We start from the raw sequence: 22,619 nt of genomic DNA on the forward strand, positions 1-22,619 counted from the left end.
ACTTACTCGGTATCGGTATTAAAAAAAAAAACGAACGGATCAGACACACATAATCTCTATCTGATCTATGGTGACGCGTTGTCTCGCGCCAGCCAAGCCGAACTCGTCCTACTTCACTCTACCGAGTCCGAGCCAAAAGCGAGAAAGATTTTTTTTCATTGTCAACCAACATAAATTGTCAAACATACATGAGATTGCTTACGAATAATTTTATTTATTGTAATCATCGGCTTATTATTCCAATGTTATCATGGAGCTTTTTGTTAAATGTACGTGCTTAACGTGACGCAAACCTTTATAATAAAAAAGTTTTCTTTTCCTTCTTAATTTTGTTTCAATTATTGTCCTTCAACGTTCATTGTTAGTTTCCTTAAAGTAAATAAAAAATAATAAAGTGCTAAAAGTGTCGATATGAGTAAGTATTGATACTTTAGGAGTATTTATTTGAGTAGTATCGAAAAAAGATTCGAGTACTATCGAAATGAGAAGGTATCGATACTTTAATAGTATCAGAACATCCCTACTAGACATTTAGAGGCCCTGCCTATGCTAAGCTACAGGAACTCGTGAAGCACTATGTAACAAAATTTTGAGATCTGTTCAATATGCGCATGTGCGAGATTTGAAATTGCATTTTTCTGACGTTCGAGGACCTATAACCAACAACCAAGCTGGTCGATAGCATGTCGTCAATGTTTGGATGCTGAATTTTTACGGCAAAATATGTCGGAATCCCATTAAATTTTCAGGCACAAAAGGAATTAAGGTGTAGAAAGTGTTAAAAGAAATTAGCGACAAGTGCAGAGTTAATATTATGCAGAATTACAGCACACGGATCGGCGTCCTTCTGGAAGTATTTTAGCGTTTTGATTCTTTAAGCCCTATAGACACGATACCAGCTAATTTTTTCCGAATTTGTTTGTTTTTATAAACGTACTGGTTTAACCGCCATTGAAAGTGTAAATAAAGTCGAATTCACGAAATGTGACTCTAAAAGTGTAAATATAACTGAGGTACTAGATATCGCAGAGGAAACATCTAAGTGGAAAAAAGTTCCACAGGCACCGCATATAAACAGAACGCTCATTCTTTCATCGCAAGTCAAGTAATTCTCACATAATTATGGAAAACGTCAATGGATAATTTCGTTAAAAACTGTAGGTATTGGAAAATGTAACCAAGGAAATTAAAAACTAGTATAAAACAAGTCAATAAACAATTAGTCCTAAATATAACAGAATTAAATAACCAAACAGTACTTCTCCGGAAAAGCTGGGGATTTTTTGAAAGTGTAAGGTGACATGAAACATTATGTGGCAGATGTCCTATTAAGAAAAAATGTTTTCCAGATGCACACTCGATACTGGTTTTGTAGACAAGATTGTAGTTTATGCCACAACTATGACTTACCCTTAATTATAATAGCATTTTATATAGTGTTTTATTAACTTATTTTGGTTAGTATAAATAAATACATGAATTATTTAATAAGGCCTTTATTCAAAAGAATAAAATATATTGTTGCTTATAAACACAATAAGAAATTACATAAAAATATATGCATGCATATTTACTTTTTATTTTTCAAGGAAATTTTATATTACTTGATTTGAGAGGATCACCACTTTTAAAAATTGCAAAAAAAAGATGTGAGCAATAAAAAAATGTTCATTTACTATTTTATTATTACATTAAACTATTAATAATTATTAGTAGAATAACTAAAGCAAAATTTCATTAATTGTAAATTCGAAACAAGTTTTAAATCAGAAGCACTTTACTTGTTGACAATGTTACTGTGCCTTAAGTTCTTTTTAAAAACTGATGACCCCTTCTCTATAACTTGTAATGTTGTTTTCACTACCACTGAAGATTAAAGATTTGCTGGTTTCTGCTCTAGTTCCACCTAGTAATGAAATTATTATTTTGACTTGTTGGAAATAAAGCTTAAAAATGCCCCCCTATCAACAAAAATTTCTCTTCTGTTCAAGATGGAAAAATTTCAGTCCCAAATTATGCAGGAAAAATAACAATATTTTAGACTGAAAAAAAGTTGGTAACATATTACCAACAACATATTTTTGAGTAATGTGAAATTATTTGATACATTTTATCAGTCTGGTCAGAAAACAAAGGTACCATTTGGCACTTTAAATATGGGCTGTTAAGTACCATCGGCAGATAGAATGACCAGAAAACAAGTAACCCGATTTACAATTGACCACAATATCTACCTAAAAGACACTGCACTGCTTACTTTATCAAAATTTTACCACCTCTTCTATAGCTTGAAGAATTGATATGACCGCCACATCTTCTAAAGCTATCAGCCTCCCTGGCAGCTCCATTTTTGACAAGCAATGTCATCCATTGTGTCCTTACAATTTCATCTTTTGGTAAAAATAAAATGTAAATTGAATGACACTCCCTAGATAAGAAACAGGCATATATGTAAGTCTACAAAAAAAAGGGGGATAGTGAACTTGGATCAGTCCCAAAACTTGTACTAAATATTTATTCACACAAGGGAAGTAGGTGATACTTATGAGTTAAGGACATAGCTTACTCTAGAGCTGCGCAAAGGTTGGGAAAATGGTCGGAGACTAACCAATATCTCATGGTCCCAAGTTGTGCATATAAAATTTTTTCCTACTCAAGTTGTCCCGAATCCAACAAGCATTTGTACAAAATCAGTATTTTTTGTTAGAAGTGGTTCTATTTAATCAGTATCAAAATGTGTATGTACATACTGCAGTTATCACTTACCAATGAAGTACTCCACTTACAAATGAAGTACCCGAAAATTTTGAATAGTTGCGTAGAATTCCTGGTAATTCTCAAAGATTTCCTGCAATGCCTTCAGACCTCCGAACAATATCCTGCTGATTTATCGTTTAAGTTCTTCCTGTTGCAGCTGAACTGATTCTGGTAATTCCCCACTTTCTGCGGTAACAGTTTCTGTAATTTTTGACCAACCGACAGGCAATTTTGTTTTCACTCAGTGTGACGATGACAAACGAAAACTTTCCCACATTGAGACTTACAAAGATTTGTAATTATCAAGGAATATTTCTTGTGATTGTTCTAATAAAACTTCAAGCTTAATTGTTTTCTTACATTTCCTGTAATTCTTATACACAAAAACATATTACCTAAATATCTTTCTTATGTAGCTATTTAAGTGTACCTTGCAGTTTGTTAAATCCCTCGGGTTTGTCTGAGATCGTATTGGGTCCTCATATTTGCCACACTTGTAATTTCATGAAGGAGCAAGTATTGAAAGCACCAATTATACAAGTTTGTGAGTCGAAGTCCTATAGAAACCCATTTAAAAATTTTTAAATTAACTTGTACATAAGGCAACACTTACCCGTATATAGGCACATTCTTTTCCTTAGTTTTGACCACAATCACAAGTTTTTCACAAAAACACGAAAAAGGGACGGAAAGAATCACAAAAACCATAAAAGGTAAACAACACACACTGTTATCATTCTCTGGCAATAGGAATTCCTAGCTCGGCATTGCCAATTATATTCTGATTTTCTGACTGATTTTGCGTTTTTATGAAAATTGGTCAGTTTTTTCAGAAAAATTACGGTAATGTGATAACTTAGTTGGCGGGGACGCATGCACATACGATCCACGCCTTCTCTACGAGAATATCATAGTCACCTGCGTCGCATCACTTTTTACCGTGGTAAGGCCACTATATTATATAATAGCTATATGGGTACAACCATATAGCTATTAGATAATATATGTAATAAAAATTGATGCGCCGCAGAATGCAGTGATATTTTAGTAAAGATAGGAATGATATCCAGCTCATGCATACATATGTAGTATTCTTGTAATTGTAACTGACAGTTGACAGCTAGAGGAAGAAGAGAACGGATGAATGGTAAGCGTTCTATTTGATCAAAGACCGGTTGATAAAACAAAACAAACACCACCTCTTAATTCAAAAAGGAGTTAATGTTGGTAATCGTAAAACATACCAATAAAATGTATCCTACATCTATGGTCCGAGGAACGAATGTAGACTAGGGTCTAGTTAAGAAGGAGGTTATGTCAGAATAAGAGACGCGTGGTTACTTTGTACTTTTGGATTCATCTTTTTTCATGTTGCGTTTTGTAGTGTCAATATATTGTTGAGTTTCGGACTTGTTTGAATATCCCGAATTGACCATTTCCTACAACAGGTTATGGGCCCAGACATGCTGTGTGTATAAGAATTCGGGAGTCGTGAAAGTTAAAATATACGTTTAAAAAACGTAGTCGAAAGAGAAAAAAAGTAATACCAAGTTATTTGGGAAAATATAAGAGTTTGGCATAAAAACGAACGCAACAAAGAATAGTGATGGCAGAAGGATTGCAAGTCGTGAAGTTGAATGGAGAAAATTGGACGCTTTGGAAAATTCAAACATTGGTGTGTTTAAAATCCAAGGGACTGTTTGAAGTTGTTAAGAAAGCTGCTGTAAAACCGCCTGGCGACGAAACGGATAAGAAAGTTACAGAATGGATTATGAAAGATGCAAAGGCTCAAGAAGTAATTGTGTGTAGACTGGAAGAAAAGCCCCTTACCCATGTATTGGAATGTACCACAGCAGCGGAAATGTGGCAAAAATTGGTGACAATCTATGAAAATAGATCTCAGATAAGTGTACATTTATTGCAGCAGAAGTTTTTTGGCTTGGAGTATGACGAAGGTGGCATAGCTGGGTTGATATCGAAAATTGAAGAAATTCAAGGAAATCTGAAACTACAAGGAGAAGAAATAAGCGATAAAATGGCAATCACAAAGATACTTATGTCTCTACCCGAAAGTTTAAAGTACTTTGTTTCAGCGTGGGAATCCATGCCAGAAGACAAACAAACTTTGTCAGAACTGATGTCAAGATTGTTAGTAGAAGAAGAAAGAAACAAACCTAGTAGTTCAGGGGCAGTTTTAGTCACAAAAACATGTAGGTCAAACAAGTTTCAACAACAACGGAAAGATATAGTATGTTTTCAGTGCAATAAAAAGGGTCATATAAAGAAGAATTGTCCAGAAAAGACCAAGAAAATATGTCACTGCTGCAGAAAAGGGGGACACTTAATTAAAGACTGTTGGTTTAACAAAAATAAGAAGAAAAAGGAAGAAGGTGGTAATGCAGAAAGCGAAAAAAATGCAAAAGCAAATGTTACACAAGCGTTAGTAGGAGTATCTTGTTTATCAGCTTTGATTGGGGAATCAAATGGTGGATGTGACTGGTTTCTAGATAGCGGAGCCACAGAACATATGTGTTTTGATAAGGACAGTTTTATAGAAATGGAAGAACTCCAAGAAAGAAGACATGTAAAAATTGGGAACGGTTCTTTGCTAGAAGTACAAGGAATTGGAAAAGTAGAAGTTCAAGCATGGTACGGTCATGACTGGATAAAAACGAATTTATGTGAAGTTTTGTTTGTACCTGACCTTGAGGTAAATTTATTTTCATTGAGTACAGCTCTAGATAAAGGTCTAATGATGCAGTCTAATAAACAAGAGAGCAAGTTCCGAGATAAAAACGGACACGTGAGGGCAGTTGCTCAGAGAAAAGGACGACTATATAAAATGAAGTTTAAACCTCCAGAGAGTATGTCACTATGCAATATAACAGAAAGTCTGACAAACTGGCATCGTAAACTAGCCCATGTCAATTTTGATCAAGTAAAGAAGGTATTGAGAAGCAATGAAATAAAATACAAGGATGTTGCCAACCCATTTTGTCAAGATTGTTTGGCAGGAAAGCAGCACAGGCTGTCATTCTCACATAGTGAGTCACGAGCTAAAAAAATAGGAGAGCTTATACATGCTGATTTGGAAGGGCCTATTGAAGTACCATCACTGGGAGAGGCAAGATATTTTTTCATGCTGAAGGATGATTTTTCCAATTATAGATATGTATATTTCTTAAAGAATAAGTCAGAAGCAGCAGAGAACATCAAGAATTATTTGAATATGGTAGAAACACAAACAGAGAGCAAAGTTAAGAAGTTACGAATAGATAACGGTTTGGAATTCATGAATTTAGAACTGAAAAAATTGTTAAACAATAAAGGAATGCTTCATGAAAGGTCGTGTGAATATACTCCACAGCAAAACGGCCGAGCAGAGAGAGAAATGCGAACCCTTGTAGAAGCCGCTAGAATGTTATTGCATAGCAAACGTTTGGACAAAAATCTGTGGGCAGAAGCTATTAACACTTCAGTTTTTGTGTTAAATTGAATTGGATGTAGTTCCATTCCGAACAAAACACCTTATGAGCTTTGGTTTGACAAAAAATGCGACATGAATATGTTTCATGAATTTGGTTCCAAAGTAGCCGTGCACATAATTAAAAACAAAAGAAAGAAATTGGATTCAAAGAGCAAACTTGGAATTTTGGTAGGATATGGACAGACAACTAAAGGGTATCGAATTCTATTTCCACAAAGAGGGGAAGTAGAAATCCACAGAGATGTAGTGTTTATACCGGATAGTGAGGAGGCTGACCGAAAAGCGAAGAAAAATGAAGTGAAAAAGAGAAGTGCCTTTTTGTATGGAGATATAGAAGAACAGGTATTCATGGTGTTACCAGGTAAAAATAAAAGTAATAGTAATACAGTATGTAGGCTAAATAAGTCACTCTATGGTCTAAAAAAATCTCCAAAATGTTGGAACAAAAAATTTGACTCTTTCATGCGAAATCAAGGTTTTGACCAATCACAGAATGATTATTGTTTATACTTTAAATTGAATAAAAACAACAAATCATTTGTATTGTTATATGTTGATGATCTTTTAATATTATGTACAGATGACAGCGAATTAGATAGGTTAAAGCTAGTTTTAAATGAAAATTTTCATTTGAAAGATTTAGGAGTTATTTCAAATTACTTAGGTATAGAAGTTAAACAGAGACTAAATGAGGGACTTACTGAATTAGGACAAAAAGAATATCTAAAAAATGTGTTAACTCCTTTTGGTATGCAGGATTGTAAATCCATAAACACTCCTTTAGACAGTAATATAGATTTGAAAATCTTTAAATGTGAAAAAGTTGACCTGGCATTGCAAAAATTATGCAGACGTATTGTGGGAAGTTTAATGTACGCCGCAATGGGGTCTAGACCTGATTTATGTGAGAGCATTAATTTGTTAACTCGATTTCAAAACAAAGCAAACGAAAACTTATACAAAGCTTTAAAAAGGGTTTTACGTTATGTGCAGGGCACACTAGATTTAAAACTAATGTTTAAGCCAGATGACAAAAATTTGTTAATAGGATATGTTGATTCCGATTGGGGTGGAGATATGATTGATCGCAAATCCACCACAGGTTTTATATTTAAGATGTTTATTTGTACTATCGCTTGGGCCAGCAAGAAGCAGTAAACAGTAGCCATATCATCAACGGAGTCAGAATACATAGCGTTGAGTCTAGCAGTAACTCAAGCATGTTGGCTGAGAAAAATAATGTATGATTTTGGTTTTCATGTTGATAGCCCAACAACAATATATGAAGACAATTGATCAGCAATTTGTATAGCACAAATTCATGAAAACAATAAACGAGTAAAACATATTGATGTTAAGTTTTACTTTATCAAAGAAAAGATCGATGATGGTATTGTAACTGTAACATATGTTAAGAGTGAAAATCAACTGGCAGATTTATTTACAAAACCATTAACATACGTAAAATTTAAAACGTTACGTTTGGGTTTAGGTTTAGAATAGAAAAGCTAAAATAAGTGTTATTTGTTATGGATCATAACCTTGTAAGGAATTATTTTATTGAGGGGGCGTGTTGGTAATCGTAAAACAAACCAATAAAATATAGCCTACATCTATGGTCCGAGGAACGAATGTAGACTAGGGTCTAGTTAAGAAGGAGGTTATGTCCGAATAAGAGACGCGTGGTTACTTTGTACTTTTGGATTCATCTTTTTTTATGTTGCGTTTTGTAGTGTCAATATATTGTTGAGTTTCGGACTTTTTTGAATATCCCGAATTGACTATTTCCTACAACAGCTAAGTCTGGGAAAATCACTATTTAGAAAGAAAATGGCGTAAATTGTAGATTATCATCACTTTTTTGGACGCCTGCTGTGCACCAATTGTTATCATAGTAGGACCACTATATTATCTAATATCTATATAGGTGCAACCATATACCTAGAAGATAATATAGTGGCCCTACTACTGTAAAAAGTGATACGCCGCAGGTGGCTGTGATATTCTCCTAGATAAGGTGTACCTGAGTTGCCACATAGCCGTAACTTTTCTGAAAAAATGGACTAATTTTCATAAGAACGCAAAATTAGTCTCTGAAATCCGAATATAATTGGCAACGCCGAATTAGGAATTGCTATTACCAGAAAATACTGTGCCATTGTTGTTTACATTTTTGATGGTTATGATTGTGTCCGTACCTTTTTCTTGTTTTTGTAAAAAAACTTCTGTTTATGGTCAAAACTATAAGGAAAAGAATGTGCGTATATACGGGTAATAGGATCTTAGACAAACCCGAGTGATTTAAGAAACTGCAAGGTACGCTTAAATAGTTACATAGGAAATATGTTTGGGTAATATGTTTTAGTGTACAAGAATTGCAGGAAATATAAGAAAACAATTAACCTGCAAGTTTTACTAGAACAATCACAAGAAATACTCGTTGACAATTAAAAATCTTTCTAAACCTCACTGTGGGAAAGTTTTCGTTTGTCATCACCCTTAGTGAAATAGAGAATAAGTTCAGCTGCCACTGCAACAGGAAGAATTTAAGTGATAAATCTGCAGGATATTTTTGGGAATTCTGAAGGCATTACAGGCAATTTTTGAGAATTACCAGGAATTCTACGCAACTATTCAAAATTTTGGGGTACTTTATTTGTAGCTCACCTACCTCCTTAGGGAGGTAAGTGAATACTGCAGTATGTACACACACAATTTGACACTGATCAAATAGAAATAGTTCTATCAATAAATTTTGTAAATCTGCTTGTTGTATTCGGGACAAGTACTATTTTCCCAACCCTTGCTTGACTCGAGAGTAAGCTATCTCCTTGATTCATAAGTATCACCTGCCTTCCTTGTGTGAATACCTTTTCAGTACAACAAGTTTTGGACAACTTACGAGACTGATGTTCCCATATCTCATTTTTTTTGTAGACTTGCATATTTGTCTATTTCCTAGTTTTGATATAATAAGCACATCTCCATGTAGTGTCATTCAATTTGCATTTTATTTTTTAGTTTACCAAAAGGTGAATTTTGTAACATTACAAGTTATAGAGAAACCTGGAACCGAATAACCAGCGGTCATCAGTTTTTAAAAAGAACTTAATGCACAGTAACATATCGTCAACAAATAAAGTAGTTCTGATTTAAAATTTGTTTCAAATTTACAGTTAATGAAATTTTGCTTTAGTCATTCTACTAATAATTATTAATAGTTTAATGTAATAACAAAATAATAAATGAACATTTTTTTTATTGCTTACATCTTCTTTTTTTTTGCAACTTTTAAAGGTGGAGATCCTCTCAAATCAAGTAATATAAAAGTTCCTTGAACAGAGTGGCACTGAAGCTTCTTGTCTGACGTCATTTGGCAAATAAAAAATTAAAATATTATGCTATTAAAAAGTGCAGCAGGAATGCACTTTATTCTTTTCAATAAACGCCTTATTAAATAATTCATGTATTTGTTCATTTATATTTTTACATTGTGTTCATTCTCCAACTATATCTTCTGTGAACTTCAATACGAGTTAATAAAACACTATAAAAAATGCTATTATAATTAAAGGAAAGTCTTAGGTGTGGCATTAACCACAATCTTGAAAAAATATTTCCTAAGACAATTTTCAATGTTTCCTGTGAGCTTACACTTTTAAAACATTCGGAGCATTTCTGCAAAAGCAATTTTTAGTCATCTACATTTGAAACCAGATTGCAATAAAATATAGCTAAAATACTGGGTAAATTGATACTAATATCTTAAGCTCGGTAGACACAATGCAATTTTTAAAAGCAAAATGCTTTTTAAATTTTGAGACAATAAACGACACTTTAGCGTTTGTTAGTGTTGAATGGATAAACTTGAAAAAATGTTTTTACTACGCATATATAACTTGTAGGTGTTAAAGAAAAATCAATAATGCCAAACTAGAAATGAAAGAAATGAATATGTTGGTTTGAAGTGCTGAATAAAATCAAATATATGTAATTCTATTACGTTTAGAACTAATTGTTTATTGACTTTTTTATACTAGTTTTTAATATTCTTGGTTATATTGTGCAATACCTAGTTTTTTAAGGAAATTTTCCATTGGTACTTATCGTAATTATATATTTGGGAGACGAAACTTTCTGCAATACTAGACTTAAAGAATGCGCGTTCTGTTTATAAGAGGTGCTTGCTGAACATTTTTTCCACTTAGATGTTTCCAGTGCGATATCTAGTACCTCAGTTATATTTACGCTTTTATGAGTCGCATGTCATGAATTCGACTTTATTTACATTTTTAAGAGGTTATACCTATAAGTTTATAAAAACAAACTGTTTGTGCGATATACGGATACAAATTCGGGAAAAATTAGCTTCTACCGTGTCAATAGCGCTTAAAGAACCAAAAGGCCAAATTATTTACAGAATTCCGAATAATAAACCCTGCACTTGTGGCTAATTTTTTAATAACGCTTTCCACAGCTTAATTCTTTTTTGCCTGAAAATTTAATTGGATTTCGACATATTTTTGAGAAAAAACTGCCGTAAAAATGCAGCATCCAAACATTTGCAATTACAACTACCATTGGTTAAAAACAAACTTTCAAATCTTGCGCATGCGCATATTGAACAGATCTCATAATGTTCCATATTTGCTTCATGAGATCCTATACTATTAGCATAGGCAGGGCCTGTAGATGTCTAGTCGCTATATGGGTGCAACCAACGAAAATCTCCACAAATAAGCTTAAAATAACTGCAAATCCTCCCCGTTTTTGAAAACAGTAAATCAATCTATAGTCAAATTCAAATAATCAAAGTAAGATTATCTAAACTAGTCGCTTCTTCTTCTTTTTATTTTTATTAAGCGTAAGCCTATTTCATTCACGGTCTCCTTGCCTGGTTCTAATTATGTGGTAGCGGAAGGCTGTCGCTTCAATGTTTCGAGTGTCCTGTTGACGCCTCACTCTAGTTTGATGAAATTTTTTTGTGTGTAAAATTGTTGTGCTAACACTCTATTCATCTGCTATTTTATGATGACACATGATTTTCTTTATAAAAGTTTGCAATTGTGTAAGTTTTATTCCATCCTATTTGAGTAGTTCATTGGTTATATCATCTTTCTGTTTTTTAGGTTTTGAAGTGCAATTTCTACGTCCCCTACTTCTATAATTCTTCGTTTTTATCATTTTCTTTGTGATTTAGCTTTTTTAAATATTCTAACCAGGTTTCTTTTGGTATAAGACTTGTGCTAACAAGCTCACTCGTTTCATTCCTTTGATTTCTAATTAGCCTCCATATCAGTTTTTCCAGTCCATAGTAATCACTTTCCACTCTTTTTAAGAGTTTCCCAATGTGTGTTTTTGGTCTTTCTTACAAGAGAAATAGTTTCGTTCCGTTTTTTTTTTTAATATTTTTCGTACAATTCTGTTTTTTTTTTTTAGTTAAGCTTTATTTGGCCACCGCTTCGCAAAGCAATTCGGCCCGCTTACAACAACAAAGTTTGAACTTAGGGATATTCCGATACTAGTAAATACGAGTAGGTACTCGATACTTTTGATTCCATAGCAAGTATTTATAGCATCGAATCAATTTTGCGATACTTTCTCGGTATCGAAACAAAAGTACTTGGTATCAAATCGAATCAGCCTCACCATTAAAAAAAAACCGAACGCATCAGACAAACATCTCTATCTGATCTATGGTGACGCGTTGTCTCGCGCCAGCCAAGCCGAACTCTTATTTATTGTAATCATCGGCTTATTATTCCAATGTTATCATGGAGTTTTTTGTTTAAAATACGAGCTTAACGTGACGCAAACCTTTATAATAAAAGCTTTTTTTTCCTTCTTAGTTTTGTTTTAATTATTTTCCTTCAACGTTCATTGTTAGTTTCCTTAAAGTAAATAAAAAATAATAAAGTGCTAAAAGTGTCGATATGAGTAAGTATTGATACTTTAGGAGTATTTATTTGAGTAGTATCGAAAAAAGATTCGAGTACTATCGAAATGACTAGGTATCGATACTTTAAAGGCATCGGAACATCCCTATTTGAACTTATCACCGGTCCCCATTCTGTGGTTTCTTCTTATTTCCTTCTATTGGTCACGTTTGCTAAGATCTTGTAGCCACTTACTATAATTGTGGACATTACTCAAAAATCTGTGGTTTGTGTTCTAGGTATGCTTGTTTTATCTTTTTGCACTGTTCTTTAATTTCTTTGGTAGGCACCGAGGATGGCTTTATGTTGTGTTATTTTTCGAGTTCTTAAAGCTTCCTTTGCTGCTTCTTTGATGTTGTTTTTAATACTTATCGCTTGTAAGTATTAATTAATCCAAAGTATACACGCACATAGCTAGGAAATATCTAAAATATAAGGAACAGGTGACAATTTAAGGGATTTTTTTTTAATATGTCCCTCATCCCGGTTATTATTATTCGGTAGGACCAAACGTTAGGAATACGGGCGAGTGACCTTCGCAATCTTGCCCAACGAGATACGTGAAAAGAAGATGTTCTTTGCTTTTACCGGTTGACGGTTATTTTTTCCACACATTTAAAAGACAAAAGCGTTGATTTAAAAACTAAGCATAACAAGCGAGTTCTATTATTGTATTAAAACTCGTAAGCGAAGTTTATTTGAAATAAGCAGGTCACATTTCAACGTCATAGATTTTAAAAGATTCTATATTAAGCAATATAATGCAAAGCAATGGAAAATCGTAACTGGGAAACTGTTTTGATAGAATGGGTAAGTTCTGAAATAATAGATAATGATCAGTTATGTATATTATATCCATTTTAAACCATGTTTTATAAAAATCAACTTTTTAGGTGAACTGTTTAAAATTGTGTAAACCAATACGGAATTTAATGGATCTTCATGATGGCGATTTCTTCAAGAACCTCCATAAAATAATGTGAGTTATTTAGTTGTTTGTTGTTTATACTCCTGGTTAAAAGGTGGACTAATTTAATCGCGTAGGGTGCGGTAGGGTTCAAATATTTTTTAAAGATCTATCTAAATTTGTTTTGCTCTTACCGGTTCTTGAAAATTGGGTTTATTATATCCTCAATACAGAGCTTATCTAAGCCAAAGAATGAAAGATTAAGTTGTCTCAAACCTTAGGTTTGTATATTCCAAAATAACAAAAATTTTCACGAAAATAAAAATTGATAGTGTTATATTAGTTGGATATACTACAGATCAAATTCTGATTTGCAATGTTGATAGTTTACGAAGTTAAGTTCAGTGAAAGGTAAAATTGAATTTATTTATTGTCTTTTATGGTAATATCGGTTATCAACACAAAACATTCGATTTTAAATTTCAACAATTCTCGTTCTGCTGCTCTCCACTTGTGCTAAATCAAATTCGTGAGTAAAGTGATATTTATAAAACTTGTTGCTTATTATACTATTAAACGTCGTGGGAACAGTATTAACTAATATGATCCTTAACTATCGTCCAGGTAAAACCATCAACTTGATTTAATTTGTTGATTGATTAGTTTAGTTAACAAAACAATAATACCTATTTTTGTTCGACAGTAAAAAATCACCAGATGTTCCAGACGAACTAACATTTATTCTTTGGCTGATCGGACAACATTATAAAAATTTTGAAGTGAAGAACCAGCCAAGTATTCACGTCAGCGACCTATCACGCGATGATCTCCTAAAAATAACATCACTCCTCATGCATTATACGTGTATACATGACAGGAGGAATGTACTTACTTCTCCACTATGTTACAATCTACACCCGGCAACTCAAATTTTGATAAAAAGTTTTTTGGAAAAAATGGACAACAACATTACGAATGAGACCTTAGAGAAAGTTATCCTAAATATTTTTGCTGAGGTAAAAAAACAGACTTCATATTTGGATTTGAGCATTTTAAGCTGTGCAACAGAGAGCCCGCTCCAAGATGTACTACAGACTCCGGCCTCAAAAAAGTTTAAACTTCGAGAGAAAGATAAGGAAATTGTTAAATTACGACAGGACTTGGAGTTAGAAAAAGAAGAGAAATCCGATTTAGCTGAAGAATTGCAGTCACTGATGGAAAAGAATTCAAAATTGGGTAAATATTATTTGTGTCTATTGTCTCAATTTTTAATTTTTTAATCTTTTAAACATTGAAAAAGTACAAAATCTACTAGAAATTCTAGGGGTGAAAATTTATTGATGTACCTCATGGATAGGGAAATTAGTTCTGGGCTGCCACACAGTAAGTTTATTATGACTTCCTCTATAATTATAGAATTTTTGCTCTAAGCGTTAACATTGACAATAAGTTAACAATTTATGTCAGTTGGTTAATTCAAACGCCATAACATTATAAAATTTAGTGTATACTAATGGGTTTGTTTTAAGGTCATAGACAGTGATAAATATTGACGAAGTAAGATATTTTGGACTTCCATTGCCTTTATTATTTACTTAACCTTGTTTTCATGTTAGTGCAGTGAACTTGGGTTCAACAGCTGCCATTATAAACATTACAGCGATACTTTTTCAGCTTTTTCTTATGAGTCAATACAAAAAAAGAACTAGGAAAAACTGGTAAATATTTTACATTAACCACAAACGACAATATATTATTTTGGTTGCCGCTATACTGGCTAGGGTACCCTCAGATTGTGACTGAAAAGTAAGACAAGGTGTCTATACAAATAAATTATAAAGCTCATAGTGGTAACTCTATTGTCTATAAAAGATTTAATACAATTAATACAATTTAATCAAAAAGAAATGTCAAATGTATCATTTATGCTAGAAAACTGGATGTTATAAACTATGAAACAGTAGCGATTGTGATGGAGAAAACCTTTTTTCAAATATTCGTATTATATTTTGTGGTCCAAATTTTAAAGAAAATTATATATTCTGTATATAAGTAATGACAATTTTTTGTTGTTTCTCTTGACCAAATTTACTAAAGAATTTTTGTTTGGAAGCTAAATGGTCCAAGATACAGCTTGGAATGTCAAAAATTTGAAAAAGGTATATCTTGTTAACGTCGCTAAAAGCGACTAGAAAAATTCAACGAACTCAGTTGGGTTTAGAATCGATTGAGATAAAATAAGACATTTCAAACTATTTTCTTTTCCAGAATTTCTAGTCAAATTTTATATAAATATTTCATGAATTCCCCATAGAATATACCTTTTTAAGAAATAAATCATTACATTTTCAGTAGGGAAAAATCTACCTTTGAATTCAAACATTCAAAATAAAAAAGTGAAATTTTTAATTATATCTGTGTTATGGTATTTTATGCTAGCATTTCTGTAGAAACTCAGCTGTCCCAAAAACGTGCAGAAATTAAGAGATTGAAATCTGAAGTTGATAATTTGGAGAACAGAACTCCTCCATATCATCAAGATAAGGACGCGAGAAGTACACAAAGGCTATTAAAGTTGGAAATATCTAATCTGGAAGAGTATATTGAAAAGTGTCACCATGAAGAAGAGGAATTAAGAAGAGAAAAAGATAACTTAAAGGATAAGGTAAAATATAGCCTCTGAATTTCTGGTTTGCATAAAAGAATAATTTTGTTTATGGTCACCTACACCACTGAAATATAATCATGACCAGAGTGCGCCACTAATGCTTGGTGATGATATACATGTAGTATATTGATTTGACCGCTTTTAAATAAAATATATTATATAATGCTATTTGCTATAATGTTTTGGTCAATTTATTTTAACGAATAATTTTGAAGGTTTTAATATAATATGCAGTACATCAGAAAGTTCGTAATTATTTGGTTTATTTACTGTTATGAAAATTCAATATGAGTATAGGACATTAAATAATATACCCAAGATATTTTTGAAAAAAAAAATAGTTTTCCCCTCCCTAATAAAAATTCTGTTATTAATATTAGTTGGGATATCTCAGAAATGATTTTTTGATAAATTATGAATTTTTTAGTTACGAAAGTTACAAGCAGAATGTTTTATGTGGCAGGAAAAATTTATCAATGTAGAGGAAAAGTTTGAAATTCTCAGTGAACATTCGACAGAACTTGAATCTAAAAACGAAAATCTTTTGGCGCATTGTGCTGAACTTGAATCCCTTTTGGGCGAATTCCGATCGAAGTCCAATAATGGAAGTTCTTTAGATGACAGTGCTAGCCTCGAGCGCTATTACACTAGAAGGTCAAGAAACTCTCTCCCAATGCAACTCGACGAAGATTTGGCTCATTCTGTTGTGGATATCCAACTCAAAGACGTAGAGAAAAAATTAAGTGACACCTTGGAAAATTTGGAATTTGTTTTGAAAGAAAAGAATAACTTACAACACATTTTGCAGAATATTACAATAGAAAAAGAGACTATTGAGTATGATCTAAAAAAATCTCTTTGTCATTGTGAAGAAATTTCAAATAAAAACCGACAATTAGAAAAAGAAATACAAAATATTCAGTCTCACAAAGTTTTGTTAGAAAAATATTTATCAGAAGAAACTGCCTGGAGCGATGAATTAAATTTTTTTTTAGCCGATATTTCCAAGGAATATACAAACGAAAATTTGGCGGATGAAATCAAACGACTTGAAGAAGCTGTTCAACAACTAAAAAGCACATACTGCATTTTTGAGACGACTGATGATGCTAAGGAAAAAAGTAAAAGTGCTAAAAAAGAAATTTTACAAAATTTACAAAACATTATAAAGGAAAAGAGTAAATTGATTTTAAAACTTAATGCATTGTCAAGAGATTTAGATAAAATTTTAAAAGAAAATGACTTGTTATCAAAAAATTTAGAGCAGATGCGATCTACGCAAGCAGAGGAATTGAAAATTAGGAATCTAGACTTGAATAAATTTGAACGTTGCGAAATGACCCGAAAAGATTTAGAAAACCAAATGGAAAATATAATTGCAGAGAGAAATCAGTTAATCAAACAAATAGATAAAGTTAGTTTAGATTACGGAAAACTTATGAAAGAAAAGGAGCAAACTGCATTAGCTCTTAAAATTAGCGAAAATGAAAAAGACCAACTGAATGGAGAAATAAAGCAACTTTTTGTAAAATATGAGTTATCTGAACTTGAAAAAACTAAATTGGCCATTTGTAACGAAAATATTCAAAAGGAAAATGTTTTACTTATTGAGGAAACCAAAAAGATAATGACCGATAAAGAAGAAATCACCCTAAATTTCCAAAATCTTGAGAAAGACAAACAAGAACTTCTTGCCAAAGTCGACTACTTATCTGTTGCTTTAGGCAAAATATCAAATTCAAAAGATGTATTGCTAAAAAATTCTGAAGAAATGCAGGTTGAATATCAAACTTTGGAAGCAAGACTACAAAAAATCGTGAATAAAAATGCAGAGCTACTAAAGAAGAAAGATGATTTGGTTTGTGATTTGCAAAGCCAATTGGAAAAGATAATTCTAGAAAAAGAAGGTGTAAACAAAAAAATAAAGGAAATTAGTTTTGATCGCGAAAAACTTACAAAAGAAAAACAGGAAATTGCGTTAACTCTTCAAGTTAGCCACAAGGAAAAAGATCGATTGAATAAAGAAATAAAGGAAACCCATGCAAAATATGAATTATCTGTACTGGAAAACGCTAAATTGAAAGCTTGTAATGAAAATCTGCGGAAGGAAAATGTTTCACTTAATGAGGAAACAAAAAAGTTGAAAAAGGATACAGAAGAGATTGCACTAAATTTTCAAAATATTGTAACAGACAAACAAGATCTTCTTGCAAAAGTTAAAAAATTGTCTATTGATTTGGACCAAATGTTGAATGAAAAAAATTTATTACTAAAGAATGTTGAAGAAATGCAGCTAAAATGTCAAAATTTGGAAAGTAAATTAGCAGAAACGTTGATCGATAAAGCAGAATTACTGAAGATAAAGGATGATTTGCTTTGTGATTTGGAAAACAAATTGGAAGAGATAATTATAGAAAAAGAACATGTAATCAAACAAATAGAGGAAATTAGTAGTGATCGCGAAATACTTAAGAAGGAAAAACAGGAAATTGCGTTAACCCTTCAAGTTAGCCACAGGGAAAAAGATCAATTGGATAAAGAAATAAAAGAAACGCATGCAAAATATGAATTATCTGTACTGGAAAACGCTAAATTGAGGGCTTGTAATGTAAATCTGCAGAAAGAAAATGTTTCACTTATTGAGGAAACAAAAAAGTTAAAAACTGATACAGAAGAGATTGCACAAAGTCTTCAAAATATTGTAACAGACAAACAAGACCTTCTTGCTAAAGTTGAAAAATTATCTTTTAATTTAGACCAAAAGTCGAATGAACAAAATTTATTACTAAAGAACTTTGAGGAAATGCAGCTAAAATGCTATAATTTGGAAAGTAAATTAGCAGAAACATTGATTGATAAAGCAGAACTACTAAAGATAAAAGAGGATTTGCAAAACAAATTGGAAAAGGTAATTATAGAAAAAGAAGATATAATCAAACAAATAGAGGAACTAAGGAATAAAAGCGAAATAGTTAGAAAAGAAAAAGAGGCAATTGAATTAATTGTTCAAATTAGCCAAAAGGAGAAAGATGAATTCCATAAAGTAATGAAAGAAACCTGTACGAAGTATGAATTATCTGAACTCGAAAAAACTAAATTGACAGTTTGTAACGAAAATCTTCAAAAAGAAAATGTTTTACTTATTGAAGAAACCAATAAGTTGATAGCTGATAAAGAAACAATTGCACTAAATTTTCAAAATATTGCAACAGACAAACAAGAACTTCTTGCTAAAGTTGAAAAATTGCAAAACAAATTAGAAAAAATAGTCTCTGAAAAAGAACAGGTACTTAAAGAAAACTGTGAAAGAAACAAAATACTACAAACCCTTACAAAGGAAAAGGAAACAATTTTATTGTCGCTTAAAATCAGTCAAAAGGAAACACAAAAAATTAAGAAAGAGAGAAATGAAATTATAGAATCTCAAACAAAAATTATGAAAGAGACAGAGAGAAACATCTTAAGAGCTCGCGAAAATAACCTTGAAGAAAAGAATGAACTTCTTAAACGTATCGAAATAAGTGAACAAGGGAAATACGACTTAAAACAGCAATTGGACAAAATTCAACAAACTTATGCGATGGCTGTTACTGCTAATTCGAAATACGAAATGGATAACGTTAATTTGAGGTGAGTTTTCTTAAGTTATCGCAGAAGTGCTTCAATCTTGACTTTGTTGTAGAAAAGTTATAGAAGAGCGTAATAATCAAATACTGGCTTCCAATCAATTAAAAGAGGCATATGAGAAACTGTTAGAAGAGAACAGCAAATACATGACAGAAGTAGATACCATGAAATACAAGCGGACAAGGGATAAAGAGGAATTTTTAAATATATTAAAAAAAGAAAAAGCAGACCATGAATCAAGGCAAAGTAAAAAAATTAGAGAAGTGAGGACCGAGTATGAAGAAAAACTGGAAAAAATGAAGGTTAAAATGGTATGTTGAATTATTGATTAATAATAGTTTCATTCGCGATAAGGATTTAGAACCGATTCGGGACTATTCGCAAGCACAGTTCGAGGATAATGAAATTCCCAAATTTTAATTTAAATCCCGTTTTCGCTGATAAATAGTTCTATTTGGATACGGAGATACGGAATCGGTTGTACCACGCCCAGGTATCAAGTGAAAATTGCTACTTCGAGACATGCGTATTCTTGTTTAGTTTGACTATTGAGTTTTTTTTTTGTTTTTTTGCTTTTCTCGACATTTCTTTTTATGTAGCGGTTATTTTGAAACTAAATCTGGCTAGAATTAGAATAATTATTATTTAGCACCTAGTCGGTAAGCAGTGAAACAATGCATAAATAAACAAATGAGTGTAATGTGTAAACTAATGAGTAAAAAATAAATTTCTTTAAATTTTTTATTCAGTTTTTTTTTACGAAAAAAATAAATAAAAAGGAATTCAGTAAGAAAATATTAACTACCTACACACATAATAAACAAATAAGTAAATTACCTTAGTAAACAAAATGAATTAAAATACGGTATTTAGTGACTGATTCGATCGGATGGCCTATTCCGCAAACGTTTGCGGTAAACAAAAATACTAAATCGTTTTTTAATCGGACATGCGCAATAGAAAGATCTCGAATTAGTTCAATACCAGTTCCGAATTCGTTCGAAATCGTTACTGGGAACAAAGCTATTATTGTGTATTTAATTTCAGTTAAAATTGTATCAAGAAGAATTAAGCAAGGAGATGAAAAAAGTAAAAAGTGATCAAGATTCAACTGTAAGTTGTTAATATTACTAGATTACTAGTATAGATGATTACCTGTTCACTTTGTAGTCTTATCTTTATCCAACAATTGAAGATCTTCGTAGCGAACTTTTCGAAGCCAAACGAAAAATTCATATGTTAGAAGCACAGAAGGAAATGTTTATTTTAAGAGAGAAATGTATTTCCAGGGAATCTATTCAGATGCTTTCTGAAGAAAAAAGTTCTTTTAAACAAAGTATGTCGAGTTTAAGGAGTATGGGCAAAGGAAATAAAGTTGCTGATTGGGATACACTTTCCAGTACCAGGAGTAGTATATCACTGAAAAATAGGTAAAGTCTGATTAGATAGTATAGAATATAAGTAAATAGAGAGTATATCTTTTTACAGTGAACATACTAGAAAAAATTGCACTGTTACAAGGGAACAAGTGGTTGTTCAGGAAGGGAATTCCGAACTTTCTGGCAGACCTCGCGAATTTATACAAGAAGCTGTTACAGTCTCAAGGAGAACGTCCATTCACAGCATTGGTAGATTTAAAATGACATAAATGAATGGATAATTTCTCAAACTGAAACTTATTTTATTGAAACAGCGGAAAATACGCAAAACATAAATCTAGATATTTAATCTAAACTTGTCACAAAATTGCATAAATTACAGATGATTTTGTTAACTATCAACTATTTTCAAAATTTCCGCAATTTTTTTGTTTAAGTCCATTCATTTTGGCAGTTCCTGTAAGTCCCTAAAAGTGTTTTTAAAATGTCATTAACAATTTATTGTTGAGACTACATATATTTGGAATATGATTGTTTTAGGTCAAAACTTTGAAATGGAAGACGAAGACGATCATTTATTTAACAATAAGTACCTGACAGATCTTAAAGAAGGTCGTTGCAATGTGACAGACCAACAGACAAAATCTGGTCGTATGTCTGAATTAGCTTGGAGAAATTCCATGGTGCCTCCTCATTTAAAGTCTTCATATCCTGCAGAACTGCAATTCGTTAGTCCGACTAGGTTTAAGGAGGATGATATAAAGGTGAATTGACAGTTAATTCTTGCAATAAAATTAGTAAACAGTGCTATTAATACTAAAATTTCTTAAGGTAGGGTCCAATGTCTTTCAAGTTGTCTCAAGAGCGGCTAAATATACCATCAAAATAAATATTTCGACTTGGTTTTACGTTTTCCAAACGGTTGCTCTGGTCCTCCATTACTATTAACATACATAACAACTTCTTAGGCTGGGAATATTGAATTAGACAACAGCATGTGCAAGCTTTTGCCAGGAGAAAAAACACGCCCGAGAAAAGACTTTGGCACCACAACATATAAAAAACCTGGGCCTCCGACTCCCAGCAAAAATGGCGGCCGTCTTTCACTACAAGGAACTGAAATTCTACCTCTAAGGGAAGTCAATTCTGGGTCTAAAAAGGTACCTATTAAATTTTATTTTCGGTGGACGCTTTTATTGTTTTTTTTTCTGCATTTTGAGATTAAAGAATTTGTTTTATTTTAGGTTACACCAAGTCGCATAAAAGCACTTTTCATGGGCGGGCGCAGAGAAAGTACCCAAAGAGAAAATGTTGAGGTAGAGAACTAAGATTACGTTATGCATGTTGTAAGACAGCAATTGCCTATATGTTTTTTTTTTTTTAAAGAAAACAAATGTGAATTATTTATTACTTTTTTATTATTATTTATTAAATTTTATGTTGATTAAATAGCTAGATTAATTTTTAATTTCAGAATGGTACGCCGAGAACAAAACGGCTAAGTAACATCTTCCGCAACAAGAAATTAAAAGAACCTGTTCCACATAACTTATTTGGGCCCTGATTATTAATTCGTTTTTTTTTTGTAAATTTTATGTCATTTTAATAAATTTTAAATTTTGCATCCTGTATTTGATTTTTACACTTATTTAACATTAAAATACTCTAATTGCTTTCGTGCTCTCCTGATGATAAACATGTTCAAGGTTCAACATTAGACCTTTTATTATTTTGACAGGTATGTATATATCGCAGAACCAAATATCTTTTAGGCCTATTTTTTGATATAGGCTGCAGCGCCTACTTTGCCTCCATGGAATTATGTTCCAAGTGGAACTTTGCCATTTTGTTCTAGCGA

The 22,619-nt window shown here is 32.2% G+C and overlaps 1 protein-coding gene across 6 annotated transcripts; it reads left to right on the top strand.

Moving 5' to 3' along the window:
* The first annotated feature begins 12,872 nt into the window (after nucleotides 1–12,872).
* On the top strand, nucleotides 12,873–22,364 carry LOC132708175 (uncharacterized). 6 transcript variants are annotated; one of them, XM_060680326.1, is made up of 13 exons: nucleotides 12,873–12,990; nucleotides 13,074–13,159; nucleotides 13,791–14,323; nucleotides 15,538–15,752; nucleotides 16,183–19,385; nucleotides 19,438–19,693; nucleotides 20,430–20,495; nucleotides 20,553–20,812; nucleotides 20,871–21,010; nucleotides 21,302–21,525; nucleotides 21,730–21,921; nucleotides 22,006–22,077; nucleotides 22,236–22,364. In XM_060680326.1, exons 1-13 carry the CDS (start codon nucleotides 12,952–12,954, stop codon nucleotides 22,323–22,325), a joined length of 5,376 nt encoding a protein of 1,791 aa, XP_060536309.1. In that variant the 5' UTR covers nucleotides 12,873–12,951; the 3' UTR covers nucleotides 22,326–22,364. The 6 variants fall into 6 exon arrangements, with proteins under 6 accessions (XP_060536309.1, XP_060536311.1, XP_060536310.1 ...); XM_060680327.1 differs by lacking the exons at nucleotides 12,873–12,990; nucleotides 13,074–13,159 and adding an exon at nucleotides 13,361–13,498; XM_060680330.1 differs by lacking the exons at nucleotides 12,873–12,990; nucleotides 13,074–13,159 and having other exon boundaries at nucleotides 13,982–14,103; nucleotides 14,156–14,323.
* The last annotated feature ends 255 nt before the right edge of the window (nucleotides 22,365–22,619 follow it).

The sequence above is a fragment of the Cylas formicarius genome, unplaced genomic scaffold, assembly GCF_029955315.1.
Source record: "Cylas formicarius isolate icCylForm1 unplaced genomic scaffold, icCylForm1.1 PGA_scaffold_10__41_contigs__length_53128322, whole genome shotgun sequence".
NCBI lineage: Eukaryota > Metazoa > Arthropoda > Insecta > Coleoptera > Brentidae > Cylas > Cylas formicarius.

Coding starts and splice junctions, on each gene's coding strand:
- LOC132708175 (XM_060680326.1), top strand. CDS start 12,952: ATGGAAAATCGTAACTGGGAAACTGTTTTGATAGAATGG. Junction 19,694..20,429: donor AAAAAATGAAGGTTAAAATG/GTATGTTGAATT, acceptor ATTTAATTTCAG/TTAAAATTGTATCAAGAAGA. Junction 21,526..21,729: donor TTAAGGAGGATGATATAAAG/GTGAATTGACAG, acceptor ACAACTTCTTAG/GCTGGGAATATTGAATTAGA.